The following is a 27,146-nucleotide window of genomic DNA, read 5'->3' on the forward strand; positions in this document are numbered from 1 at the left end:
CAATAAAGGGGATGATAAAGGGGAAAATACGAGCACCAAAAGTATCTGAAACTATGAAAGAATCCATGTGCAGAAGTCCAGTAAACAGCCCCAAAACGAAGCAGAAGATCAAGCGATACTTCGCTCACATACTTCTGCAAGACTCCTAACTGCTTCTGTCCTACACGTGCTGTTGTGGTATAAACCCACTGCCACAACAGCGACGCAAAATCCACCACTGCTCGGTGCAGCCCCCCACGAGCGGCTCAGGCAGCAGCAACCCCACAGCCCTGACCCATCTTGCACAGAGATGTGTATGCAGGGACCCTCTGTACTCTGCAAGGATTAATCAGCTGTAATTACTTGGGATTCAGCAATTATTGGGGTTATTGGCTGAATCAAGGCTAATATTATTCAATTTTTTTTTTTAAACTTTACTTGCCTTTGCTCCTATAAAGTGTCAGCTTTCACTATAGCCCCTTTCCCCATTTCATGCCTCTCACCTTTGGTCAGACCACTGAAGCAAACTCCCATGGCTTCCATGTGATGTATCACTGCTTTGATTTTTGGGACAGTAAATTTCCATCAAAATTGCGTTTTCCATTTAAAAAAAAAATGCCCCCCACCCATGAAGACAGACCAAAACAAACTCTTGCAGGTGCTTAATTTTACCCACTGCGAGCAAAATAATTGACTCCCAAGCACAACATCATCTAAGCCACAATTACCGTGTTTTACTTGGATTACGCAATTCTTTACAGGGTCAAATAATAATTGTATATTTAATTTCAGAGTCAAAGCAAAGGCATTAGTTCTCATTGACTACGATTCCACTAGAACTCAGTGAAACATAAAGGGGAAGGAGAAAAGGAGAGAGAGAGAGAGAGAGAGAGAAAAGGAGAGAGAGAGAGAAAAGGAGAGAGAGAGAGAGAGAGAGAAAAGGAGAGAGAGAGAGAGAGAGAGAAAAGGAGAGAGAGAGAGAGAGAGAGAAAAGGAGAGAGAGAGAGAGAGAGAGAAAAGGAGAGAGAGAGAGAGAGAGAGAAAAGGAGAGAGAGAGAGAGAGAGAGAAAAGGAGAGAGAGAGAGAGAGAGAAAAGGAGAGAGAGAGAGAGAGAGAGAAAAGGAGAGAGAGAGAGAGAGAGAGAAAAGGAGAGAGAGAGAGAGAGAGAGAAAAGGAGAGAGAGAGAGAAAAGGAGAGAGAGAGAGAGAAAAGGAGAGAGAGAGAGAGAAAAGGAGAGAGAGAGAGAGAGAGAAAAGGAGAGAGAGAGAGAGAGAGAAAAGGAGAGAGAGAGAGAGAGAGAGAAAAGGAGAGAGAGAGAGAGAGAGAAAAGGAGAGAGAGAGAGAGAGAGAAAAGGAGAGAGAGAGAGAGAGAGAAAAGGAGAGAGAGAGAGAGAGAAAAGGAGAGAGAGAGAGAGAGAAAAGGAGAGAGAGAGAGAGAGAAAAGGAGAGAGAGAGAGAGAGAGAGAAAAGGAGAGAGAGAGAGAGAGAGAGAGAAAAGGAGAGAGAGAGAGAGAGAGAGAAAAGGAGAGAGAGAAAAGGAGAGAGAGAGAGAGAGAGAGAGAAAAGGAGAGAGAGAGAGAGAGAGAGAGAAAAGGAGAGAGAGAGAGAGAGAGAAAAGGAGAGAGAGAGAGAGAGAAAAGGAGAGAGAGAGAGAGAGAGAAAAGGAGAGAGAGAGAGAGAGAGAAAAGGAGAGAGAGAGAGAGAGAGAGAGAAAAGGAGAGAGAGAGAGAGAGAGAGAAAAGGAGAGAGAGAAAAGGAGAGAGAGAGAGAGAGAGAGAGAAAAGGAGAGAGAGAGAGAGAGAGAGAGAAAAGGAGAGAGAGAGAGAGAGAGAAAAGGAGAGAGAGAGAGAGAGAAAAGGAGAGAGAGAGAGAGAGAGAAAAGGAGAGAGAGAGAGAGAGAGAAAAGGAGAGAGAGAGAGAGAGAGAAAAGGAGAGAGAGAGAGAGAGAGAAAAGGAGAGAGAGAGAGAGAGAGAAAAGGAGAGAGAGAGAGAGAGAGAAAAGGAGAGAGAGAAAAGGAGAGAGAGAAAAGGAGAGAGAGAGAGAAAAGGAGAGAGAGAGAGAGAGAGAGAGAAAAGGAGAGAGAGAGAGAGAGAGAAAAGGAGAGAGAGAGAGAGAGAAAAGGAGAGAGAGAGAGAGAGAGAAAAGGAGAGAGAGAGAGAGAGAGAAAAGGAGAGAGAGAGAGAGAGAGAAAAGGAGAGAGAGAGAGAGAGAGAAAAGGAGAGAGAGAGAGAGAGAGAAAAGGAGAGAGAGAGAGAGAGAGAAAAGGAGAGAGAGAGAGAGAGAGAAAAGGAGAGAGAGAGAGAGAGAGAAAAGGAGAGAGAGAGAGAGAGAAAAGGAAGACTTTAGAGATAAAATTGCTTTTTTTTTTATTACTATGCCAGGACTCAGACGCCATAAGGTGTGAGAGGGAATGGATGCAGAATACAGATTTGCTCTTGGACATCTATTTGCATAGATGGTGAACAAGGGAGGAACAGCACATGATGTCTGCGAGCCTGTGGCACCTCTCCAGGGAGCAGAGACTGGAGAAGCACCAGTAAGCAAGAAATTTAATAAAAACCGTTTATAACTTTTATATTTTATTTTTGCTAATGAAAAACCTCCCTCTCCCTTTCCTTTGGGAATCAGACCCGTCCAATCTGTTAAATTGGCCTCTTGCCAACAAGACTATTAAAGAACGAGGTTTCAATGGTACATAAGCCTCTTTAGCTTGAATTGCTTTCGTGCTGGCAGAGCCGGCCGGGGGCTCAGTGCACCCCGACCTGGGTGCCTGTGGCATGGGAAGCAGACGTGGGACCACCGCAGTGCATCAGGAACTGTCCCCGTGCCACTGCCTCCCCACTCACCCCCAGTGCTGTCCCTCTCCCGTCAGCAAGGCAGTTATCTGCCACGGAAAAAGGCTTTACGTCCGGGTCAAGCCTCTCTGATCTGCTGGAGAGGAATAAGGCAAATAGAATTCACAGCAAGCAAGCTGGCGCTGCTTTCGCGTGACCTCTGGTCACCGCACAGAGCAGTGAGAGGACAGGGATGAATGAAAGGGACTGGTTCAGCACATGCGGGGGTTGTGGTATAAACTTGGCCCAATGACGTAAGCTGGATTTATTTTATTTGATTTATTTTTATTTTAATTTTTTTAGGAGGCAGGCACCTCCTAAAAAACTGCACCACTAGTTTCAGTCTGGGTGCAGAAAAATTTTCTCAGAGGAAAGGCTGCCAAAGAATTTGGTACCATTATATACACACTTATACATACACACAAAATTATCTATCTGCATATGTGGATGTATATGCTTGTGTGTGCAGATATATATAAAATATATACATATAAAAAATTTCCCCTGCTCTGGGTGACTATGATTAACACTTGTGCCAGTAATATTGTTGCAGAGGCATCTTGAGCTCGTGAAAAAATTCCTCACCAAGTACCTCTTGCATGAACAGCATGACGACAGCACCACGTTCCACTGTGGCTCCCGGGGACCGAGCTGGTGGCAGATCCCAGTGCTGGGTGCAGGGGACCCCACTGACCCACCAGCCTTCTCGCCACCCAGCACCAAAGGCAGGGTGCAAATGAAGGATGAGAATCTCTGAGCAACCCGGAGGAGCAGCACTGGCCTCTGCTCCCTCCTGCTCTGCACCGCCGAGAAATGCATTTGCAAGACTCAAGGTCTTTGCAAGCATCTGCTAAAAAGGGAAAAACGCTAACAAGGAGCTCAATGTCCTGAAAGTCCAGTTTTACAGAAAGAGCTCAGTAATCACACATAGAGGTATTTAAAGTATCTAAAATATCTACAGCATACCAGTCCCTTGCACAGAGAAATTATTCAATAAACAATTCAGCTGCTGTGGGGAGATCTTACTTCATATATTTGGGATGTTTCAGAGAACAAAATCCACCACCCAGCTGACTTGAAATGCCCTGTGCTGGGAGCCACGTCACCAGCTCGTCCTCATCGTTCAGCATCGGGTCCACCTATCCAGCCGTTGATGCCAAACCTCCCAGGAAAGCTTTGTCCTCCAGTCGCACACCTCCTCACCACACTCGGGCACCACTCACAGATGTGAGCCAACCTAAAAATACCTCTCACACCCCCGAGCAGACTGGCACAGTGGTACTCTGAAGCCACCATGACTCACGCGTACAGGAAAGCTGAGAGTGGGATTCTGGTCCAAATCTGCCATTCGTCAGGATAACAAAGCCTCAAGAAGCCCGCGCAAGTATTTTAAGTTTCCTACCAGAAGGGAAAAACTCCACAGCTCTGAGCTCTGTTGTCTCAAGTCTCCAATTGCCTAAGGCCTGGTGAACGAAAAAGCTCCTCTAACTGCTGAAAAGTCCTTAAAATGTTACCCAGCACGAGCACGTGTTGTACCAGAGTCACGAGGTTTTAGTGACGAGGCTAAAATCCTCAGCCTGTGGTTGTAGAGGATGAAGTTCAGATGGCAAAACCCACCTGGGATATTTTTGTACCCACCATCTCCCTCATCTCACCCTTCTTGTGCCAGCGTGGCTGCTGCATGCTCACCCCGAGCTGGCTCAGGGAATTCCTCCAAGCTGAAACAAAACCCAGCCCGAAGAAAAAGCAAACCCCCAAAGCGGTGTGGTTTTCTGTGTCTTCGGTCTTTTGCCTGCAGCGCTATCAGGGCTGCTGTGCCAAAACCAGCTCAGCAGCTGCAAAGTTTCATCTGGGGAAGCCACAGCCTGATCCTGCCCACATCCTGCCCGCTGCCCTGGCTCTGCTCACAGGCGGCATGGCCCTGGGAGCAACCCGTGGAGGTGACTAAAGCAGGAAAGAATTTGCCCCTCAGCCTTATGGCAGAGTTTACAGGTGCCAGCGAATCCTGTTCGTGTTTGCGCAGGCACCATTACAGCAGGGCTGTTCTGTCCCTGCATCCCTGCCAAGGCTTGGGTTCAGTTCTGGAAGATGCTTGCAGAGCATCTGCAAAGCTCCCCCCACCTTTATGATTATCTGTGATCACTTGTAAATCTCAGTTCTTGTGAGGAAGGGGCTGTGTTGTTTGGTGAGGGTTTTGTGGGATTTGGTTGGGGTGGTTTTTTTTAGGGTGGGGTTTTTTTGAGTGACATTGACGGTTGACTGTCCCATATACTATATGGTTCTTGAATGCCACATGACAGACAATGAACAAACAGCTTAAATAATTGCATAAAAATAGTTATCTAGGGCAGAGTACAAAGAGAAGCACTGAATGGAGTGGGAAAAGGCAGCTGCACCCATGACACACCGTTTTGCATGCAAGAGTGGAAAGAAAAAGGTGCTCCGTGAAGAGCTCAATGGCTTGTTGCCAGGCAAAGTTCTGACATTTGTCTTCAAATATTGGTCGGATTTAAACAAACCTCCCTGTCTGTAGAGACCATGGCCCAAGTAAGAATCCCAGTAACCTTAAGTTTTTGCAGCAGCATCAGTGCTGGTCAATGCAGAGGTGCAGGGACCCACCAGCCCAATGTGGCAGGGAAGGAAAGGGAGGTCCAACCACAGCACCCAGCAGGCTGGGGAAGTTCAATTCCAGCCTTTGCTAATTCCCATTTCATTGTTCTAGTTACTTTTTCTTCCGCCGCCCCCACCTCCTTTCTTTCATGACAAGCACACCTTCCATTGCTCAGCAGAGGCTGCAATTTACAGTAGCGCTGCACCCGCGCTCCCAACCCACAGGCTACCCCCAGCTCTTAGGGGTCACTTTTTGCACCCCTGCAGGCTGCCCTTCAACACACCCAGGTGGGATGTAACCTGCTCTGCAGGGCTCGTTCTCAGTCTCCCTACCTCAACACAGCTGAGCCAGGCCTTGTGCGACCATCACGGTCTCCAAAGCCCCTAGCCCAGGGCTGGGTGGAGGAAAAGAGATTTTGGTGAAATTTCCCACTCTTGCATGCCCAGGCAGGGAAGAAGCAGGTACACGAGCATGCATTGCCCTGGCTAGCGTGGGCTGGCTCTGCTCTGTCCCCACAACAGGTCACTGCCAGGCAAACAGGCAGGTCCCAACACTGTCACTTCCCAGCCCGGCTCAGCTCTCCACGACCCTTCACATGCTGCCCTTGGCCGTGTCTGCATGCTCAGTACGTGTGAGACCAGTCACAGTGACATGGGGAGGGCTGAAGGGACACCAGAAGGCAGGAGCTGGCCCCTGGCTGCTCTCCCACTGTTACACACACTGTGCCAGGCTGGGTTCCTGCTTGCTGTTTGCACAGTGGGATGGGGTGACCCAAACCCACCCCGCTGCTGGAGTGGGGCCATGGGGCTCCCCGCCCCGAGCCGCTGCTCCCCTCTGCCTTATGCCCACCCTGGGGTGCATGGTGTTGGCCTGAGCAGGCAACTGAGCTGGCACAAACCTAACCATCCCTCAGAAGTAACAGGAAAAAATGCTTGGTTGCCATACTATCACCCCAGGTGGGGGCTTGGTTGGAATCATAAGCACTGGTGCCGGGATGGAGCCAGAAGGAGGCGTGCAGGGAGGGCAGCTGGAGAGTTTGCTGGCACCACGGCTCAGGGTGGCCTCGTTTAATGCCAGAATGGCAGCACACAGTGGCAGGGACCACCCTGTGCTTCACCTGGCCACAGCTGGTGGGAGCAGAGCAGCTCCCCAGCCCACCAAACCCCCACCTCCTGCCATACTGGGAGCACACTGCTGCCAAGCCCATGTGGGCTCTGGTGCCCCACAATGTGCCCTGGCTGGACAGCACAGTGAGCCCTGCTGGGCAAGGAGCCCCCCTGCCTCCCCACTCCCACCCTGTCTTTCCCAGGCACCAGCACAACTATCTGTGCAGCAGCCCAGATCACAAATATCTGTGATCCAGCTGCAAACCTTTCTGGGTTTATTGCTGCTGTTTCTTTTTGCAGCAGTACCAGAATAAAGTGGTTTCTGAATAACACTCTGAGCATCTCGCACGGCTGTTGCTTTACGTTCAGACAAGTATGGCAGCCCTGGGAATGCATCACCCACAGTGATGCACAAACCTAAACAAGCTCATAAGAGAAGACCTTCCATAATGCTTACGAGACAACGCACTGGCATGCTCAGAGCTAGTCCTGCAGAGGACAAGAAAGAACAGGAACATTTTGTACACCACTTCCCAGCCATGCATTAGCCTGCATTCACTGACAGCTCAGACTGGACTGAAACTCTTACTTGGTCAAATTTCAATTTTGTGGTGCCTTCTGCAATATCAACAGTTACGTAGAAAGCATTTGCAGCAGGGCCAAGTGGCCCAAACTGCAGCTGGCATTGCTTCCAGCCATGAAGATCCTGGACATCAGGGCTGTCACTGTCCACAGGATGCTGTCCATGCCATGTCACACTGCAGATTTTCATCTGCCACTACAGAAGACAGACTGAGAGCTGCTAGCTTGTAATATATAATAGCTAAGCACTATATTTATCATAAGGAGCAATTCTCTTTAAACCAATATTACAGCTTGAAGAGCTCCCAGACCTACTGATCTGCCACCGCAGTAAAAGCAGAGAATGGAATAACAAGCAGACTAAAAGGCCTTCTGCTAGTCATGTGTCACACGTGTGCCCGTAAAGGCAGTGTTATGACTGTCACACCAGAATCTGAAACTAGAAAATGACATTGAAAATGGGAGCTTAAAAATAAAAGTAACAGTAGTGTCATGATCTAACTATAATAAATACAGTTGTATCCCTCACTTACAGTAAGCAGTCTATAATTAGACCAGGTTAATTACCAATCAAGTGCCCTGCAAGTTGTAGTGCTTTTCTGAAGGACCCTGTTGTCGCAGTTGGGAGGCAGCAAGGGGACCCTAACGGTGTAAGCACAGCCAGAGCGAGCAGGGCTGTGCCCGGACCCTGCACGCATGTAACGTGCTGCCTGAATCAGGCCCAGGCTTTATCCCAAAACAAACCAGCAGCTGAGGGAAGGTTCAAAAGTTCCTCAAGGCTTAATTGGCAACCTTGCAGAGCAACAAGGGGCAAGAAAATAAGGGTTAGGAAAGAAGGAGGTCATGTGCCAAAAGACCTGAAGGCAAGGCAGCGGGATGGCCAGCTGAGGCAGGAGAAGCGCGGTGCGGCAGCCTGGCCCGCTGCACAGACCTGCCGGCTCCTGCCATGCCCTCTGCCTGCCCGGGCCCCGCGCCAGCGCCCGCGGTCACCACTGAAACACGGTGCCTGTAAACAGCCAGAGCTTCTCAAAATAATCTTCGCATATTTTCTGTGCATGAGAATACCACCATGCGTTTAAAGGAACATAACTTTACATTTCACTTTTGCATGCAAAGCCAGTAAAAACAAACCTATCGCTGCAGAAACAGCCTCTGCGTTGGGGACTGCTCTCACCGCGCCGGAAAACAGCAAATAACCACGTTTGTCGGTGCAGATTTCCCAAGGAGGCCCCACAGCTGCACACAACCACCTCGGCAGTGGTACCCGACAGCCATGCTGACCCGCCATGCAGTGTACACTGCCAGCAACAACCACGAACCCTCCACAAGCCTCTTGGAAACCCCTGAGGACACCTTTTTGGCATCCCCAACCCAACCTGTCCCCATCACACCCAAGGATGGGATGCACCAGGGGTGGGGCACACACCAATGCAACACAGCAGGCAAGAAACCACATTCGACATCCAGAGTGGGTATTTCATGCCTACAGTGCACATGCCTAAAAATAAAAGGCACTACTGTGCCTAAAACCAGGGTTACACCCCACCAGCGTTCATACCCCACACACCAGTTTTTCCCCACGTGGATAGAGCACGCACATGGTTACGTGTTTGAGGGACGTGTGAATCCACAGTGTTTGGTTGGGAACCACATCACACTGCACATTTAACACTTGTAACCTGCCACTGCAGTGTAGCTTTGGCAAAGGCACCTGCCAGTCACCAGCATGTGGAGATCCCATGGACAGTGATGTCCATCCCAAAGAGCCTACCTCATGTCTGGGTGGTTGAAACTCGATATATAAAAAGCCTGGAAACTGGCAGGGTGCCAACCACAGCTACATGAGTTTGCCAGTCCCCACAGAGTTCCCGCTATGGGAAACAAGCCCTGATGTGCAGGGGCCGAGAGTTTGGGGGAATAAAGCCCAAAACGGCAGAGCCCCCCCAGGGCAGCCCCAGAAACCAGGTTCCATCTCTGCAGCTCCATCTCCGCAGCCAGGTGAACTGTCCCTGACAGGTGGCCAGAGCGTGGCAGAGCTGTCAGCCCCGTGAGCCCCCGGTGAGCCCCCAGAGGGTCCCCAAGCCCCAGGCTGGAGCTCCACCAGCCCTCAGGACCAGCTGCCTGCGGGGCCACTGCCCCAGGGCTGTGACCCCCGGCCTGACCCAGGCTGCAGCCTCTCCCCCCCACCCTGAGGCTGTTAGAAACACCTGAAACAAAAGCACACTGCAAACCACCCCCCGTGCTGTTTCACCCCGCCGGCTCTCCCCGCACTGCCACACCAGCGCACCCAGCCCTCCCCGTGGCAGCTGTAGCCGTGGGTCCCTCTACCCGGAGGGGTCCCCCGCACCCCGCCTTTTTTGTTGTTTTTGGTGGGGTTTTTTGGGTTTCTTTGACATTTTTTCCCCGCCAGCATCCCGGAGCCCAGCTGCCGCTGAGCCTGCGGCTGCGCCGGCGTGAGCGAAGCCCTCCGGGGTCCCGCCACGCCAAGCAGCTCATCAGCAAGAGCACCCGAATAAACAAATAAAAATAATATCCATGGACTTACCAGCTCCAGGGAAGCAGGTTTCCCCTCCTCTCCCCTTACAGGCAGTCAGCTCATGGCTGGGTCTCAGGCTGGCGTTCCATGGACTTGTTTAAGAACTGCTGACTCCAGGACGTCCCACCCCCTTCCCATCTGCAAACTGCTGAAAGAAGTTAAGCTTGGCTAATATCAGCTTAGGCTGTATTAGCGCAGCAGCAGCAGTGCCCCGGTGTAACCCTTGAGGCACTGGAGACTCCGCATCCCAGCCCTGGGAGCCTGGGCTAACCCTCACCCCCTCTGCTCTGAACGTTGCACGGGCTTGGCACATCGCTTTATGGTACTGGAGGGTTTAGGGCTCTGAACAGCCTCGAGGAGAAGGTTTTGGATGTAACACTGCAAAGCCTTCCTGCAAATGCTCCATTTAAAATGAAAGGCAGAAACGGTTTTTGGTTTTTTTTCTTTTGGGAAAAGTCATCATAAAATCAAGTTTCTGACGCTGAGAAAGCCTATGTCGCCAGTCCTAGTATGCTGAAGTAGAAACTTCATAGCTTGAGTAGAAAGAATGTAAATCATCTGAATCAATACAACAGTAAGGGAATAACTATTGCCAACATCATCCTTATATTGTCACATGCATTAAAAGCAAAGAAAAAACAAACCTGGCATTTCAGCCCAAACCAGGTTTTGTTACTTTATGCTGATAATAACAAAACAAAAACTCTGCAATTCATTTGACGTGGTAAAATTATTAATGTTTAAGATTTTGAGAGGTCAGGCTGAAGCATTTCTCCTAACTAAAAGAACATTCCTTTCAACTGAAAACTGACAGCCTCTGCTTGCTTCCAACGCCCCACTCCTGAGCAGATAACAGCTCAGAAGTTAGCTCAGCTAACCAACAGCAGCCCTCCCCTCCCCATAGTGCCACAGTATTTTCTGTTCGATTCCTTTCCTTCTTAGAATTATGGCAGTTAGGGAGGCACTCGAGGAGTCCATCTCTCCCAGGGGTGGATACCTGGCTTTGTTAACATTGAAAATATTGTTTTCCTCACCTCTTATCTTTTTTTTTTTCCCCAAAAAACACATGTAGGCTGGATCTCCACAATCACTTGGCAGAGAAAAAGGGAGCAAAGGGGGAGATGCTCTCTCATGATTATCACAGTTAATAAAGTTTCTATCTGACCTGTCCTAAATTGTACTCACAATATTGTGCACTTGAAGCGCATAATGGAGAATTCTCAAAGAACACTTAACACTCATGAATGAAGAGAATATTTAATGAGTTTTCAGGCAAGCTTGTCAAACATCACTAGTTTGGCTCACATGTGGGTATTCTGCAATCAGGCTGAATTCATAAAATTGCTAGGGTAGGGCAGAGGGTCCTGGCCTAAATGATCTGCAGGTGTAAATCAGCATCACAGTGCTGACTTAATGGGACCTCAGCAATATTCACCAGCTCAGATTCTTCCCCCTTTGTCCCTTATGAGCCGCAGCTTGATGTAGTCAGGAAAATATTTCAGGTGTGTGAGCAGCCCCAGCTGGCTGGGTGCTTTGGTGCCTGTAGCCCACAGATACAACACACTTGTGTTCCTGATGGAGTGCTCCCAAAGGGATGTGGGAACACTGATTTTAAATAAATATTGGATTAAACCCAAGTGATTGTGCTGCATTTATTTATAAGAGCTCTTCTTTCAAGCTCCTGTTGGTAAGGGATGCCTTTGCCCATCTCTGTGGAGCTCACAGTGGGCAATATACCCTCCGTGTAGGAGGAGGGCTTCAGTAAAAAAGTCTTTCAGGACAGCTTCAGACCTTTCTACCTTTTCAGTAAATACCCTGAGCAGTTCTCTTTCTTTTGTCTTGCTTTTATTGCACATACACGCAGCATAAGGTCTCGCTTGCTGGAACAACTATAGGAGAAATACAAGTGAGAACAAAGGGAGGAAACTGGATTTAGGCTTCCTGCCTTCAGGGAAGATGGGGGTATGCACGCTCTAAGTAATACACCAAATAAAAGCTTCCCCAGTGCCCCAGCATTTTCTGCCAGGTGACTTGCAGAGCAGAGTAATCGGGAGAGCATTTTATGGGAAGACAACCTCCTTTTTTGGAGGCGCAGCCAAGGGAAAGCATGCAGTTCACCATAAACAGGGCTTTGCTCTGAGAGCCTTTGGCAGCAGAACGCAGTGGGCAGCTCGAGTACGTGTTTAGATCCTTCTGCAGATGTATTAGCTGTGCTCTGCAGAACGTGGGGCTGAGCACAGAGGTGCTGAGCACCCAGGCGCCCGCCAAGGCAAGAGGAGCCACCAAGCCCTTTGTGCTTCAAACCAGGACTCGGGCTGGCCCTCACTGCAGTGTGTTAAGTAGCAGGGACGTTTATATGCTGCACATACAAAGGAAGTAAGACTTCACCTTTTGTGCTAATTACTGCTCAGTCTAAAGCTCAGTGAGATCCAACTACCAGTAAAATCAATGGAAAGACTTCAAAGGACTTTTATGGGATTTGGCTGAGACCTCACCTGTCCAGGAAAACAAAAAAAGTTACATCAGTAAATTTTAGTTCTATTAATGCTCACAGTCAAACACAACGTGAGAGTACTGTAAGAGAAAGTAACCTATTGAGTTTCTCTATGCTTTTAGGCTTTACCAAAATTAATGAGAAATACAGATTAAGGTTGAAATTTAAACAGCGATGCTTATAGCCGGGAGGATGTAGAGCCATCAGAGCAGCTAAGCAAGGCTGTACCACCAGGAAACCATGCCGAGCTCAGAGCCAGCCTGTGGGCTCCTGGGCTTTCATCACTCCACAGCCCAGAGACCCACAAAGCACTTCAAAATTCTGAGGACAACGCACTGAAGACTGTTGCTTCATCTTTCAGGACATTCCCTTAACCCAGGGAAATAGCTTCAGTTACACAACAGAAATCTGCCAACAGTATCTCTATGTTCCTTAAGGCTCATCCATGGAAAATCCTGCCACGACTGGAAATAAAAAACAGCTACTAGTTGAAATAATGTAAGTCATGTAAAAGATGGGGGAACTTTACTCCCCTGTGTTTCTTTTCAGTAGTCTCTTTTTCCTTTCTATGTCTTTCGGTCAGATATTATGCTTATACTGACTATACAGCGTGCATTTTTGACCACTTACACAGAGCAGCAGGAAGGAAGCATGCTGTATGAACAGAGCAGAGAATTAATTCAATAATTAAGGACACTGATATGAGGCTACCAGGCAAGTGTTTCTGCCTCCTCTCCCTCTAGCTCTCATTTCCTTACACTGCAGGGATGCCAGTGGATGGCAAAGAAACAAAAATAAACCCATGATGATGATTTTATTGCTTATGCATCTCTTTCCAGCTGTCAGCTTCAAAACAGTTTACAGCCACCCAGAAGCAAGGTGTTAATTCCGCAGCACTCAGCGAGGTGCAGGGGCCACATCCTGGCCCAGTCCAAGGGGCTCCCTGCTGCATCCTGGCATGTCCACAGGGCTGGCACGCACCAGCCAGAGACCCCAAACCAGCCCCAGGATCCCCAGCAGTGAGGGCCTGGCACTGCACTGGAAAATCAGGGAAAAGGGGCGATTGGCATCATGTCCGGGAAGGTTTTTGAGAAACGTGTAATTGGGCTGTGATTTGAGATGTCTTTAAATACTCGAAGTGAAATACTTCACCAAAACTTTCTTTTTTCCTGACAGTAAAAACAAGTGGTTACATTGGTGGAATGTTTTTAAATGCTTGGTTTATGTTTCAGGAGCTTTGCTATTGCTTTAGGGCTTTTTTAATTTTGTTAACTAAAGCAGCAATTAGGTTATTTGTATTTTTGTTTCTAGCCAGTTCCGCTTTCTGATCCCGCACCCTGTGGCACGCTGCACGTTTCTGTGCCTGACTCTGCTGTAACTCACTTTTGCTTTCCTTTTATCACAGCTATTTTAAAGTCCTTTCCTTGTGAAGACATTTCTGCCCATGCCAAATTTTGCAAACTCTGCCCAAGTCTGTCTTCGGCCACACATAAGGGGATTTGCAATTCACAGGTACACAACACCTTTCTGCTGCCTCCTTGCTGTCAGGCTTTCCCCCATCTGCAGCCCCCTTCAAAAGCAGCCTTTAACCCCCCCTCTGTGGGTATTTTTAGATGTGTCTAAGACACTGGAGCAAGGTCTCAAAGAGTTAAGGTGGGTAGAGGCTCTCAGGCAGCCCATTCTTCAGTCTCAGTGACCCAGAGCTTTTGCCTTTTCAAACTTATTTCACTAAATAAAGTGAATAGAGGATATGCAAATGCCTTTTCCCAAAGGAAACACAGCCCTGAATTGTTGTTGGCAGGTCAGAGCATCACACCACCCTCGGCAGCCTCTCAGCTGCGGGGATTTGCCTGGCCAGGGAGAGGCTGCACAAAAAACCCTTTTCAGGCAAAATAAACCCGGGGCTGGGGCGGTCTGCAGGGGCAGAGGGAGGGGGGCACTGTGCATCACTCCCCCAGCAGCCCCAGGGCCCCAGCTGGTCCATGACAGAGCATCTCCCTTGTGTGGAAAGGCCAAGAGAGCTGGGCTGGTTTAGCCTGGAGAGGACCTTATCCATGTCTCCAAATATCTTCAGGGCGAGTGCCAGCAGGACGGGGCCAGGCCCCTTCCAGTGGTGCCCAGCGACAGGACAAGGGGCAACGGGCACAAACCGCATCACGAGAAGTTCCAGCTCCACGTGAGGAAGAACTTCCCTGCCCTGCGGGTGACAGAGCCCTGGCACGGGCTGCCCAGCGAGGCTGGGGGGTCTCCTTCTCTGGAGACATTCAAACCCGCCTGGACGTGGTGGGTCCTGCTCTAGGAGAGCTGCTGCAGCGGGGGGTGGGGTGAGCTCCAGCGGCCCCTGGCCGCCCTGGCCCTGCTGTGACTCTGTGAGGCTTCACACTCCCTACGGCAGCACACGCGGGGTGTGCCAGGGAGCCCCACAGCAAACACGGTACTGTGGGACCCAATCTCTCCTCAAAGTGGGCATCAGGGCACTGGTACGACTTGGGGAACCTTTTGCAAGCAGGCTGCTCACAAGCTGCTCTCAGCTGGGGTGTTCGAAGGGATTATTTGAACATTTTGCAGAAAACATAATTCTGAACTAGGTCACCTGGAGATGTGATTTACCTAAAACAGTATTGGAGACACCAAGTAAAATACATTTTACATTCCAAGAGGGATTCTAATATAATTGTCTCTTCCTCCACCATTGGAAACAATCTTGAAACAAGCTCTAGTGTTCTTTCCACTTTTTACATGGAAATACTGTTCTCTGCAGAGATTTGCATCATTCACATCTTTCAGAATTTTGGTGCAAGTTTGCCTTAGATCACTTCTAATTCATTTAAATCAACAGCAGAATGATTTACTCTTTCTAGATACCTTTTTAAAGGGGAAAAAAAAAGCAAATTAAATCAATTTAGCAATCTCAGTACTGGTTCCTGTGCCAGCCAGCTCATACTTGCCCTTGGAGAAAAAAAAAAAAATAAAAATCCCAGCTTAGCAAACACCTCCTGCTTTCCCCGGCTGTGGCTCTCAGCTGGTGCCATCTAGCAGTGACCAGGACACCCCAGCCATCACAGCAATGTCTGCATTGCTTGTTGAGCTGATTTTAGGGATTTGGCAGCCCTAGAAAAGGAGTTGCTCATCACTCTGAAGGCAGAGGGGAACATGGCTCGGACCCTCACCATGCAGAGACATTTGCAGGTCCTTCCCTGAGGAGGCTGTTCCTGAGGCTCCGTCTCTCCCCAAGCACCATCACCAGCTCACGCAGGTCTGTGCAGCCCGGGGGCTGCTCTAGCTTGTGCACGGGGGCAACTCAGTGTCTTGATGGCTGGTGGGAGAAGGAAAGGTCACCTTAGCCACTTTTCTTTTTGGCCACGAACAAACACAGTGGGTTGGCTTGCCTAGCCCAGGAAAGTAGAGCTCTGCAGCTCTCCACTCAACAGATCGCACAGCAGCCCAAAGAGAGCCATGGTGCCCTCTGTGCCCAGCCACGTGCTGCCTATGCTCCCCACAGCAGGAAAAACCCATCCTTTCCAGAGGCAGAAGAGGACCTGGCAGGATGAGGGCAGAGCTGCCACATGGGCAACAGCCCCAGCGAGGAGGCAGGGCTGCGGTCGGGCAGGAAACACCGGGGGAAAACAAATGGCTGGGCTGAGACATCACGTTGGCATCTGAACAAGCAGGATCTGGGTTAGCCATAAGAAAATCCGAGCTGAAACTTGGAAGGTTTTGAAGCAAAAGTTTCTAGAGCAGCTTTCCAAAAATGAAAGTGGATTCACAGCATGGAGGGTCACGCCTCTGTGGAAGGGCCAGCCGAGGTGGGACCCCACACCAGGTCCCTGCCAGCCCCGCACTCCTGCTTCTGGACCCAAGGATGCACCTCAGAAACAAAAAATGTGGTCAGGCTGATTAGCCTGAAAGTGGCTATCCTTCATCTGTGGTCAAAGCACAACCCCAGTGGTCCAGATGGAGCATCCAGGTGTTTGTTCCCAGGTGTGGGACTGGTGCTCTCCTCCTTCCTACCATCACTAAAACCCTCTGCAGCAAGCACAGTGAACGCTTGTCTGAGTTTGGCCACTAGAAGATGGGCTTGTGCAGGTAACCACCTCTGCCACAGGCAAGTGTGGCTAAAAGGCTGGTGTTATTTTTCAGAATCACCCAGGCTCTGACCACTTGTGCAGGGTCCTGCTCAGACAGGGATCGCTGCTCCCTGGGCCAGTGACACACTTGACCTCAGTGAGCAAAGCCACCTAACACAACCCAGCTACCTCTGGGGCACGGGCCTCGCCAAAGCCAACTCATCCAACACTGATTTTGCAGCATTACTGTGCAGTAACAAAGTGGAAACTCTTCACCTTGGGTTTTCTGAGATTGCATCTACACCACAGCAGCCACATCTTTGAGCAAATGGAAATGTGAGCTGCAGTCTTGCAACACCACAGCTCACAGGTCTAAATATAAAGAGTTTTCCTCCCTTAATTGGGGGTTTCCTAACGAGATGGTGATTTCCACTGAATGATACCTTTTTTCTTTTGACAAGTGACACTTTTTTTCCTGTGGCGCAAAAGAAAATCACTTGGACAAAGTGGCTGGATTTATCTTCTTTCAACATTTTCGAATGGTACACCACACAGCACGGAAGACAGAAAAGCACCTTGCGTGGGTAACGGGAGCTTCCACGACAGCAAGTGGAATACCTGGGCTTTGTGGGAGAATCATCGCAGGGTCTTGCCAAAGCCTACTGTGAACTCAGCCCCCACCAAGCAGGGGTCGTGCTTTTAGTCACACTTCTCCAAAGCATCTGCTACACCTTGTAGCTACATTACTGCCTGTAAAAGCCCAGGCAGTGAGTAAGGAATGTGCAAAGCAGGGCTACAGCCAGGAACACGGGGCCCAGCTCCGGGGTCCCGTGGGCTGAACTACCCCTATGGCTTTGAAACTCTTTCCTAACTAAAAATCCCTGCTCATCTCAGTGCCTTAGTCTTTCTCACCACCAGCCTCCAAGTTTTCCATAGCACGGTCTACAGCAAAATGGTACAATAATTTTCTCTATATAGAGAGCATAAGAAAGCAGCAGAATCAGGCAAAGCATCTATCCCCCTCCTGCCCTCAGCCTCACCTTCCTCCCCACCAGCCTCGGGTCACCTTGGAGGTTCCGTGACAATGTTTACAGTACAAAGAGGACTTGACACAGTAAATGACTTGTCACCAGCAAGCGCTGATAGCACGCTATAGCGATCAATCCGAGTCCAGCAAAACATTTGCCCGTATCACGCTGTACGGTATCAACACTAAGTTCTTTGGAGTCTTTAAGAAAGGATTTGCAAAGACTGAATCAGCATGTCTGGGAAGAAAGCCCCTGGAGAGCCAGTGGCTCACAGCAAACTACAGAAAAGTGCAGAAAGGAGCATGAGGGCTCCCACTGGGGCTTCATGGATTTTACAGATATATTTCAAGCATACTTACCCATGTTTTAAAGCTACATGCTCTCTGATACACTTTACCCCACTGCATTGGGCTGGTTGCCAGCGTAAGAGGGTCCCTGGGTTCACAAGCTCTGCAAGCCCTCCTGTACGGAGGGAGAGGAGAGAGGCTGGAGCTGTTTGGACACTGATCCCTTCTCCAGAGGGGACAAGGCCAGAGAGCTGCAGGAACGAAGCACTGCAGGAGCTGCCTGTGCTGCTGGCACCCGCAGCCCTGCAGGCATGGCAGCAGGGACAGATGGGCCCCCGGTGCCAAGGACCCGCAGGGCTTTGGCTTCACACGGTAGCACAAGAGACATAAATAGCAGTGATGGAAGAAACTCATTACTTGCATTGATCCATCACCAAAGCAAGCAAGCAGAGCACTTAAAAATAATAAAAAAGTGTATTAATAGATGTTGTTTTCCTGTTAATTTCTGATCAGAACGAGGGTGATTAAGTCGATCATTTTGTTTGAATCTATATGAAGAAATAATCAAGCAAAGCCAAGAAAAAAAGCCACAGGAGACGAGCTGCCCTGGATGCCTGTGCATCCATCACAGGGCAAATGCCTGTGTCACGTTACGTACCATCGCTTCTGGTCTCACCCAGACTTGCCTCTAGTTAGCTACAAGTTATTCAGGTGCTGGTCACAACTGTGCAGTGATGAAGAAATAAGATGCTGGTATTTCTCTCAAAGAACTATCAGAAATGTAATAACAAGGAAAGGTTTAAACCCTGTGGTACTCTGCATGTTTGGTGATGTCAGAACAATGGCAATGGCACTTATACCCTTCCTGATGTAACTGTGTATTTCTTTGTTGCTGGCTTGCTCTCAAGTCAGCTTTCCTATTTCTGTGGATATTACCATCTGCCTTCAAAGCTTTTCTTCTCTTTTTGTTACTTGAATATATTTGTAATATCCATAGTAGCATGGAGACAAGAATCAAGTAAATGTCTATATTAGTCCAAAGCAGCGAAGAAAAATTGCTACGTGCTGTCTTTCCCTGCAAGCAAGCAGTGAAATCCAAATACATTTACTCTTTCATTTTGATGGTATCTAGCAACCGTTCAAATGGAGCAGTAAGAGGGATGGAGAATAAAAGCAACTAAACATACCTCATCAAATAACACAGGCTTTGCCCCTTGTGCAGCAGCCAGCACACTCCATGGACTGGGCTGAGCAGCCTTGGGCATCTGCTCTGTTCTGTACACAAAGCACAGCAGGAAGCATTTCTCATCCAGAGACCTGAATTTCAGGGCATCATCAAGGACTCCCATGTCACAGCCAAGAGCTGCGTTCAGAAGTGCGACTGTAGAAGTCTATTGTGGCACCAGATGAACCTCTTGCTTCCTTTGCAAGCATGCACTGAGAAATACTTGGAGATGTGCCAGTGCCGACAGGGAGAAGAGACACCGTGATGGCAAAACTCCCTTCTGCCTCCACACGTGGGTGCGGGCACCTGCCAGGGCCTCCAGCACCCATCAGGAGAGCAAGCCCTCCTCTTCCTCACTGAAGGCAGGACTGACAGGGTGGGGGGGTCAGTTTAGGGCTGCAGTCACATGAAGTGAGGGGGGAAGAGAGCAGAGTCGTCTCTGGGATTTCCTACTTAAGGGGAGAGGAGCAAGGGGTAATGTGTAACCTCGTACTGCTTCAACCAACCCAGCCCAACATGCAAATCCGTGGAGGAATTTTACTATACCATTCTGTGCATCCATCAGATCATCCAAGTCTAGACATTGGGAAATAATTAGCTTTGTCTTTCTCTGACTTCTACCATTATTTCATTGAGGTGAACATTATAGCTCTCAACTAGTCAAAACCTTTGTGTAAAGGCACCAGAAATGAATTTAAAATAAGAGTGCTGCACTGGGCTGTAACAGCCAAGGGGCCCCTTGCTCAGTAAATCAGCACAGCCACTGTGACTCCTTTGCAGCATGGGGTGGTACCTGAGCGATGGGGCCACCAGAAAACTGAGACCCTGTGCAAAAGCAGTGACTGCAGACACAGAGCTGAGCCAGTGCCACGCTGCTGGGTCAGGCAGGGCCCTCACCTCTCCCAGTGGGATCCATCTCTCACAGGTGACCTGTGTTGCTATACATCTTGGCTGCTGCTAAAGGCAATAACAGCATAGCTGTCTTCCAAGGGCACTGGTTCTGTAGAGAAAAACATTAGGCTAAAGTCCTGTCCACACTTATAAAAAGAGCACAGCAGGAAAAGGAGGCCATGAGTCAGAGCCGCACCTGGAAGGACACATGTGTTGGGATGGCTGGACACACATGGGGATGTTTTTGGGCACAGCAGGATAAACACCGAGACGGGAGGCACCGGGATCAATACCGTAGGGTGGACATGAAGGTCTGGGAGCAGGAGCTTGCACAGAAGAGCTGTTCCCAGCAGACCCAGTCCTCCTCCCATTGTCATAAACAAGCCTGGCGCATCCAGTAAGGCAGCTCAGAGCAGTCCCTGGGGCCTTGGGGCCCAAACCACTGTAACAAACACTCGCCTGCAGCCTCTGAGCCAAGTTCTGCTTTCCGATTCACCCATGTAATTCCCTCCAGGCCATATTTGCACTGCGTGAGTTTTGCTACAGTTCAAAAGCAGCTGATTCAAACTGCTGATATAAGCAACTGTAAGGCCACTAACTTTAATGGGAGCCACCAGGATATTTTCAGAGACCAAATTCAGGCCAGTGATATTAAGGTTCCCTTTTTTTTTCCCCAGTGTGAAACAACCCTTTTCATAATCAAAAATAGCAAGTAGATATGAACATATATAATTATGATGTTTTCTGTTCTTAGCACTCCCCCTCCTCCAGAATATTTACCTAATGATACAAAGATGCTGTCTTTTAAAATCATTTCCCCCTTTGTATTCATTTCCCTTGGAAGCTTGCCTGCCTAGAGGAAAGCTGTTGGACAGATACAGGGGGAAATGGCACAGACACTGAACGTTACCTTTCCTTAGGACAGGGACTTCACACAGATTCAAAGGATTCAATTTTGAATTGGTGTGGCAGATCATTTCAAGCCGAACCTTCAGATGCCTTACAGATAGCCTCTGATTTCAGGCTCGCACGTATTTTCTAACCCAGACACACTTCGAACCACTACCGCCTGCCCAAGACAATGGGATTCACCATCACTAACGCACAAGCACACACCCCTGCATGGAGAAAGCACCCTTCCAAATGCACCCGAGATGGACCAAGCAAACGAAACGGCAGGATGATTTGGGAGAAGGGATGTAACGCGTTCCAGCTCAGCACGCCGCACCGTGCTGCACAGCATCTCACAGCATCCCAGCGCGCTGCACAGCATCTCACAGCACCTCAACATCTCAGCGCGCCGGCTGGCCGGGCGCACCATGCGGCAGCATCTCCCATTTCCATCTTGGCCAGGAGGTGCGCGCTCCCGCCCGCCTTTTCCCTTCAAAGCGCCTGAAATCCCCTTTGCCTCGGAGCAGCGGGGGCGAGCGGGGAGCGGGGGCGCAGAGCAGCACTCCCAGGGGCTTCCAAGAAGGGGGGGGGCGGCATTCCTGGAGCGAGGAGCCGGAGCAGGGCAAATCCCGGAGGCCGAGGGGTTTCGGGGGGAGCACTCACCCAGCAGCAGCCAGCCAGAGCCCGCGGAACCCAGGAGCGGGGCGAGCATCCCTGCGGCGCGGCCCGCTCCGCTCCGCGCACTGCGGCGCGCTCACTGCGCACCGGGGCGGCCCGGCCCGCCGCGCCCCGCCGGGCCCCGCACGCTCCCCGCCGCTCCCCCGGCATAGGGCGGTATTTTTAGCAGCCCTCCTCCTCCTCTCCCCATCCTGCCGAGCCTTCCAGCTCCGTCTTAAAAGGGGCGATGCTGCTCGCTGGTGTGCGGGTGCTCGTCAGGCGAGAGCATCCCTTCCCCCGCGGCGGGGGAGAGCGGGGAGGGGAGGGAGGGGAAGGGGAGAAACTTCATCCGTAATGACTGTTATACTCGCCTTTGGCCGATGAGATTGCCTCTGGACGGTGACCTGCACAGGAACAGTCCTAAACACCCCTGACCGCCAGAGATGCTGAAACACCTACAGCTCCATCAGCAGAGCCCGCCAGACAGCAGCATCGCTTCTAGGTATTTCAACACCCCAAAATACAGCTAATGGCTACTTTAAAAAAAAGGAGAGAAACTGTGTATGTGAAACTAAATACAGGGGGGAATCGCAGATTTGTGTTCTTAGTTAGCGCTTCCCTCTTTCCCTGAACAAGCTGGTTGTAGAAAAATCAGTCTCCAGGCTCTGTGGTACAAAAAGGGTTTGGCAGAAAAGGGCTTTAGAAGGGCTGCACCAGTGGTGAGACAGCATCTTACATCCCTCTGGCAACCATAGTGCCAGTGGGGTAAACAGGACAGGAGTGGCAAGAGGGAGAACACACTGGGTTTTTTTTCCTCCAGCCTTTTGAGTGACTAACATGGCAGATCTGCAAAGCAGGCAGAACCCCTTGCTCAAAGCTGTGATATGCAGCTAGTTAACTCTTCATGAACATGGACCAAGATACACCCAAAAAAAATCCCTGCCTGTACCATGAATTAGCACTAGTTCAGGTATGATTACAGCTGTCCAGGGCATATGTTTCCTTTGAAGATAAAGGCTTTTGGTTTTCTTAAAGGTGAGAATGAAGTTGACGTAAATCAAGAATTTCCATTTCATGGAATACCTGGTTTTTCACAGCGTGGTTTCCTTCTGATTCACTATGAAAAGGACTTTGACAGTTTCCTACATACAGAGGACCAGCAGCTGACTAACAATGATGTCACTTGTATTAGCACCACCACTGCCCACTCCTGAAAGCTGTTAGAAAATTCCAATATCCATTTTGCTCAAGGGCTATTTGGCTTTCAAGATCCAAGGTCTGAAAGCAGAAAACCATCACCAAGCGTACTAACAACCAAGCCGAGAACCAAAGACAACTGAAGTTCCTCAGGCTACAGTTCTCACAGTAAATGCCTTCACAGCCATTGTGACCAGCTACACCTGGTGTCATAAAATCAGATAAAACAGCTATAAAACAGGACTCAGCAAAATAGTCTCCACTGCAATCTACTTTACTACAGAATAAAAAAGATTATAGATTAAATACTGCACAATTTATTTTAATTATTTGCCTAGCCTAGTCCTACAACCTTCTCTTTAATGATAAGAAAAAAGTTTCTACCCTCCTCCCTGTAGCAGATTTTGTGTTGGAAGGCTGTTAGCATGTCTCATCTTGTGCAGGCGACCCAAATCCTACCGTCCCTGTCTCCAAGCATGCCCAGCCTTCTCCGTGAACACCAGTGCCCTGTGCTGACCCCTGCTTCTGGCCTCCTGAAAACCCGTGTTAGCTAGAAGTGACAGTGCTGAAGCTCATTGATAGGACAAATTGAGTTGTCCCAGTGATATGGGATCTCTTGGTCTTTCAGGCGCTGAACCTTTTCAAATAATATTTCCCTAGGGAAACTGAGGAACCTGTAGAAACTGGTTGAAGTGTACCAGCTCCCAGAACTCCACTACATACACTTACAGCATTGCACATAGATTTGCACATACAGTTACACAATGAGTCCTGAACACCTTTCCTCCATCTACCATAGGAGGAGTGAAGATCATGGACACAACAAATAACCTCCACGCTCCTGCTTCGGGGAGCTGCAAGGTGTCTGCCTGTGCTCTTCAAAGAAGGGCTTTCCTCACCTCATCTCCTGCAGCAGCTCCTCCAATCTCTATGCAGATTAAAAAAAAGCAAGTGCCTTCCTATGTTTCACCACAAGCTTCCTGCCTCTCTGCAAAGTTCTCATGAACTTCTTTCTAATTCATGACTTTAAAACCCTCGACAGCTTTATACATCTCTGTACACTGCAGCCCAAGGCCAGCTTGGCCCAACTGGTTACCAAAAGGCTCAGCTACTGCATTTTCTCAAGCTGTTCACATCTCAACAGCATCCAGTTTACGTGCTCTCACTGAATTAAGTGCTTTTTCTTAGTTTCCATCATCTGGGATGACAATAATGGAGATATTTTTTTTGTCTCCAGGTGTCATACACTTGTCACAATGCTGCTGAAGTTTTCCACAGTAAGAAACCACCTGAAATCTTATGAGCCACAGAATTGCTCCAGATCACTACTAACGCCACAGAGCCATCTCTCCTGCAGAGGACAAGCCTTCAGCCATAAAAAATTTAAGCCACAGGCCAATGACAATCTTCCTAATAGCCAGAGCAGAGGACATCATCAGAAGAGACCGGCCAAGAAATCTGAGCTTATACCCCTCTCTAAACTCTGTTAAGTTTTCCAATTCACCCCAAAACCTGTTAGCACCAGAAGAACCCTCTCCTCTGTGTTCCTTCACATCCTGGTGTGGGTTACAGAGAATATACACTACAACACTTCCACGTGAATGAGCAAATCCAAAGTGGCCTCTACTTGTTCTCACAATTAGGTGCATTAACATTAGTCTGGCAGAGAAGATATATCAGTTTTTATTTCTTGCTTGAATACTTGTATGTGTCTACTCAATGGTCCAGTGTAATCTGTTTGCCCCAAGTAACACTAATATAAAAAACCTCAGAAGTGTTCCATTCTGTTAAATCTTTAAAAAAGATATATTAATATATTTCAAGCTGCAGCTTCTCTGATTTTTATTTCAGGTTTTTCAGTCTCTCCTCATTCCCAACCAGCTGGTAAATAGTTACTATGGCAGCACTTAATGCAGAGTGACTCAGCACTCCCCCACATTTCAGTTGCAGCTTTGTCTACCCTTCTGGTTTTTTATGATTATAACCTTGTCCTTTCTTTATCATTTCATTGCAGAATTATGATTTTTTAAAAATATCATTCTACCCTTGTGTAATTCAGCATTTACTGAGGGAATCAATGCAAGAATCTGCTAAGTAAAGACCATACCTATTCAGGATGCTATTTCAGCTTTCCTTTTGTGTTGATCAAAGATGTTTGAACTGTTTCCATCATCTCTTAGTGTTTCTTTGGAGTTTTATATTACCCATTGCAAAGTGAGCTAGTCCAACATCAAGCCACAGCATCCCCAGTCCCAAAATGTCCCAGTCCAGTTGACTGTGAGCAGAACGCCCCCCTTGCCTTCATTATTGTTCAAAGCTCCTTGCTTTCTATTGCTGGGAAGGAATTTTTTTAATTATTATTTATCTTACTTTGAAGGCTGTATTTACGCTGTGAGTTTTCTTCTTGATCCCTTCTTTGGTCTTCAGAAGTAAACCAGTCAACTAACCCTCATTACTAGCAGCACTGCTGTTTGAGTACACAGGCATGCTACATACCTTTTTGCCTGTATCTTAAAGCAGAGCATGGAGAACAGGAATCCACCACACATCCAATTTGCCACATCTAAAATCATGAGATGGTTTTGGGGAGGCATCAGTTTAGAAATAATTAATTCTGATAACAGTGAAGCCTGCAAAGTCTGTGACTTTCCATCTCATGGTTACATTGCCCCAGGCCAGAGGGTGTGAAGTGTGAACTCTCTCATGAGTGTGAACTCAACTGCTTTTCCTGCAGTTGAGGCGTTTGTTTTACCTTCTTCCTGCCTATCATAACACAGGTGAGTAAACTGGCTGGCTGGGTATCTCATCCGAGTTCATTTCTTAACTTTCACTTTAAGATTGTAGATGACAGGCTTACAAGAAACAATATGTCAAATATCTGTGGAAAGGGTTAAGGTACTTCTCCAGTACACCTGATGAAAGATAGTTTTTTTAGACCCACAGTGCAAAATGTACCTAAAGAAGAACTTGGTTTTCTGTAAAGCTCCTCAGGTGCCTACCGCCTTTCTCCCAGCTGTTTCCGAGCACTGACAGGCCCGATGTCACGCCACGGGGCTCGCAGCCGCTCCCCCCGCCCAGCATCTCTCCGGTGGCTCCAGAGCCAGCGACACGATCGCGCCCGGGCCCCGCGGGCTGCTCCAGCACCACGGACAGCGCCAGCCCCACATTATCCTCATTAATTAACGGGCCCATTCTTTGCAACTAATTAAGAACCCATTCTCTGCCCCATTATATCACCGACATTTGTGACGAGCTCCCTCCTGTATTACTTGCCAATATTAGAGATAGCAACATTGATTAACTTATTACCCTAGAAGTTGCAGTTGTTCCTTCCCTGTCTTCCGCTTCTGCACCAGCCTCTTCATTAGCCATTTTATTTTTTTTCTACCTGTGGGAGAGAAGATGACTAAGTCCATGCTGTAATTCCCAATGGTCCTTTCACATGGATGAATGTGGGCCTCTGAGTGAGGGCCAGAGGGCAGCACGTGCATTCAGGATGAACAGAGGGCATATTTACCAGAGGGACAGCACACAGGTCAGCGCTATCCAGCAGCCTGAACCTGGATGAAGAGATAGGAGGACTGACATTACAATAAACCTATTTTGCATCTCATAGCCAAAAGCAGTACAAAGTGCTGCTGAAAGCTGTACAAATACAGTGTATGGTGCCAGCTCTCCCTACCTGCTGGACCTTGAAGATTTAGAGAAAGATATTTTGGCTAAATGAAGGGACAAGATCAGCCCTTGAGTCAACAAAAGCAGTTACTGACTGACCACTGCACAGGTACCTAAAGCATTCTCAACTTTAATATTATTCTTGTTAGCTTGCAGAGCACTTTGATTTGCTAGCAGCTCTCATCTAAGCTATGTTTCTGTCAGTGTGTACCTTACCTTAACAGCAGGCATGGTTACAGCCAGGGTGCAGCAAGGGCTGACTGCTCCCTAAGACATGGTTAAGCTGGGAGCTGAGCACGGCACATCTGACTGCACCAGCCAGACTGCAGTCCCATGGCACCCAAGCACAGCAAGCAGGACAGGCCTCAGGGTGGCAACTGGGGAGGGGCAGCCAAGAGCCCAGACCATCAGGTACCTGTGTGGTCCTGAGGTAGGTCCAAGGTCAGGAAGCCAACCCACAGGCTGGGGTCCAAACCAGCAGGTCCCATGGCCAAGCACAGACGTGACTATGACTGAGCTGGAGACCAGCATTCCTGCAATACAGGGCAAGAATAAAAGCCCCTGGGACTGAGCTTAAATGGGCTCCTGGGCCCATGGGAAGGGTGTGGGCAGGAGCCCAGGTGAGGCTACTCAGGACCATCAAAGCTTCTTAGTGCCCTGAGGACTCTGAAAATTAAGACATTTCGACAGTAAGAGCTGTCTCTTAATGTTTGACACTCAGCACTTGGCATAATGAAGGCCCCACATGATGCTGTAATAGCACTAATTAACAGTCTTTCATCTGTTAAACTTTCACAGTGAAGACATTTCATTTGGTAAGTGCATATATACAACATACATACACACAAATTAAAATTATTGGACTCTGAATCAACTTACCAAGTGCAAATTTTTTACATGTCTCATTAATTTAATCAAATTCAACTTATGCATGACTGTTAGCTGAGATGAATGACCTTAGTGCCCAAAATCTTCCTAGCTATAAGGAAAATGCTGGACACAAAACCTCTACTTAACTATTCACAGGAAAAAATCAGTTGATCGTCTATGCAAACTGGGAAAAATAGAATATTTTGTTTTGGGAT

At 48.7% G+C, this 27,146-nt stretch overlaps 1 protein-coding gene across 3 annotated transcripts in view; it reads right to left on the bottom strand.

Moving 5' to 3' along the window:
- Nucleotides 1–27,103, bottom strand: part of ACSL6 (acyl-CoA synthetase long chain family member 6) — a 66,998-nt gene extending 39,895 nt beyond the window's left edge. For 2 of the 3 annotated variants that reach the window (XM_080400458.1, XM_080400457.1), the window contains exon 1: nucleotides 21,196–21,355. In XM_080400458.1, coding sequence (XP_080256584.1) covers nucleotides 21,196–21,244 — 49 coding nt within the window. In that variant the 5' untranslated portion in view covers nucleotides 21,245–21,355. Of the gene's footprint in view, nucleotides 1–21,195 lie in introns of all 3 variants that reach the window. The other variant, XM_080400456.1, reaches the window with a different exon arrangement.
- Nucleotides 27,104–27,146: the final 43 nt, after the last annotated feature.

This window comes from Falco punctatus (genome assembly GCF_963210335.1).
Source record: "Falco punctatus genome assembly, chromosome: 8".
Lineage (NCBI taxonomy): Eukaryota > Metazoa > Chordata > Aves > Falconiformes > Falconidae > Falco > Falco punctatus.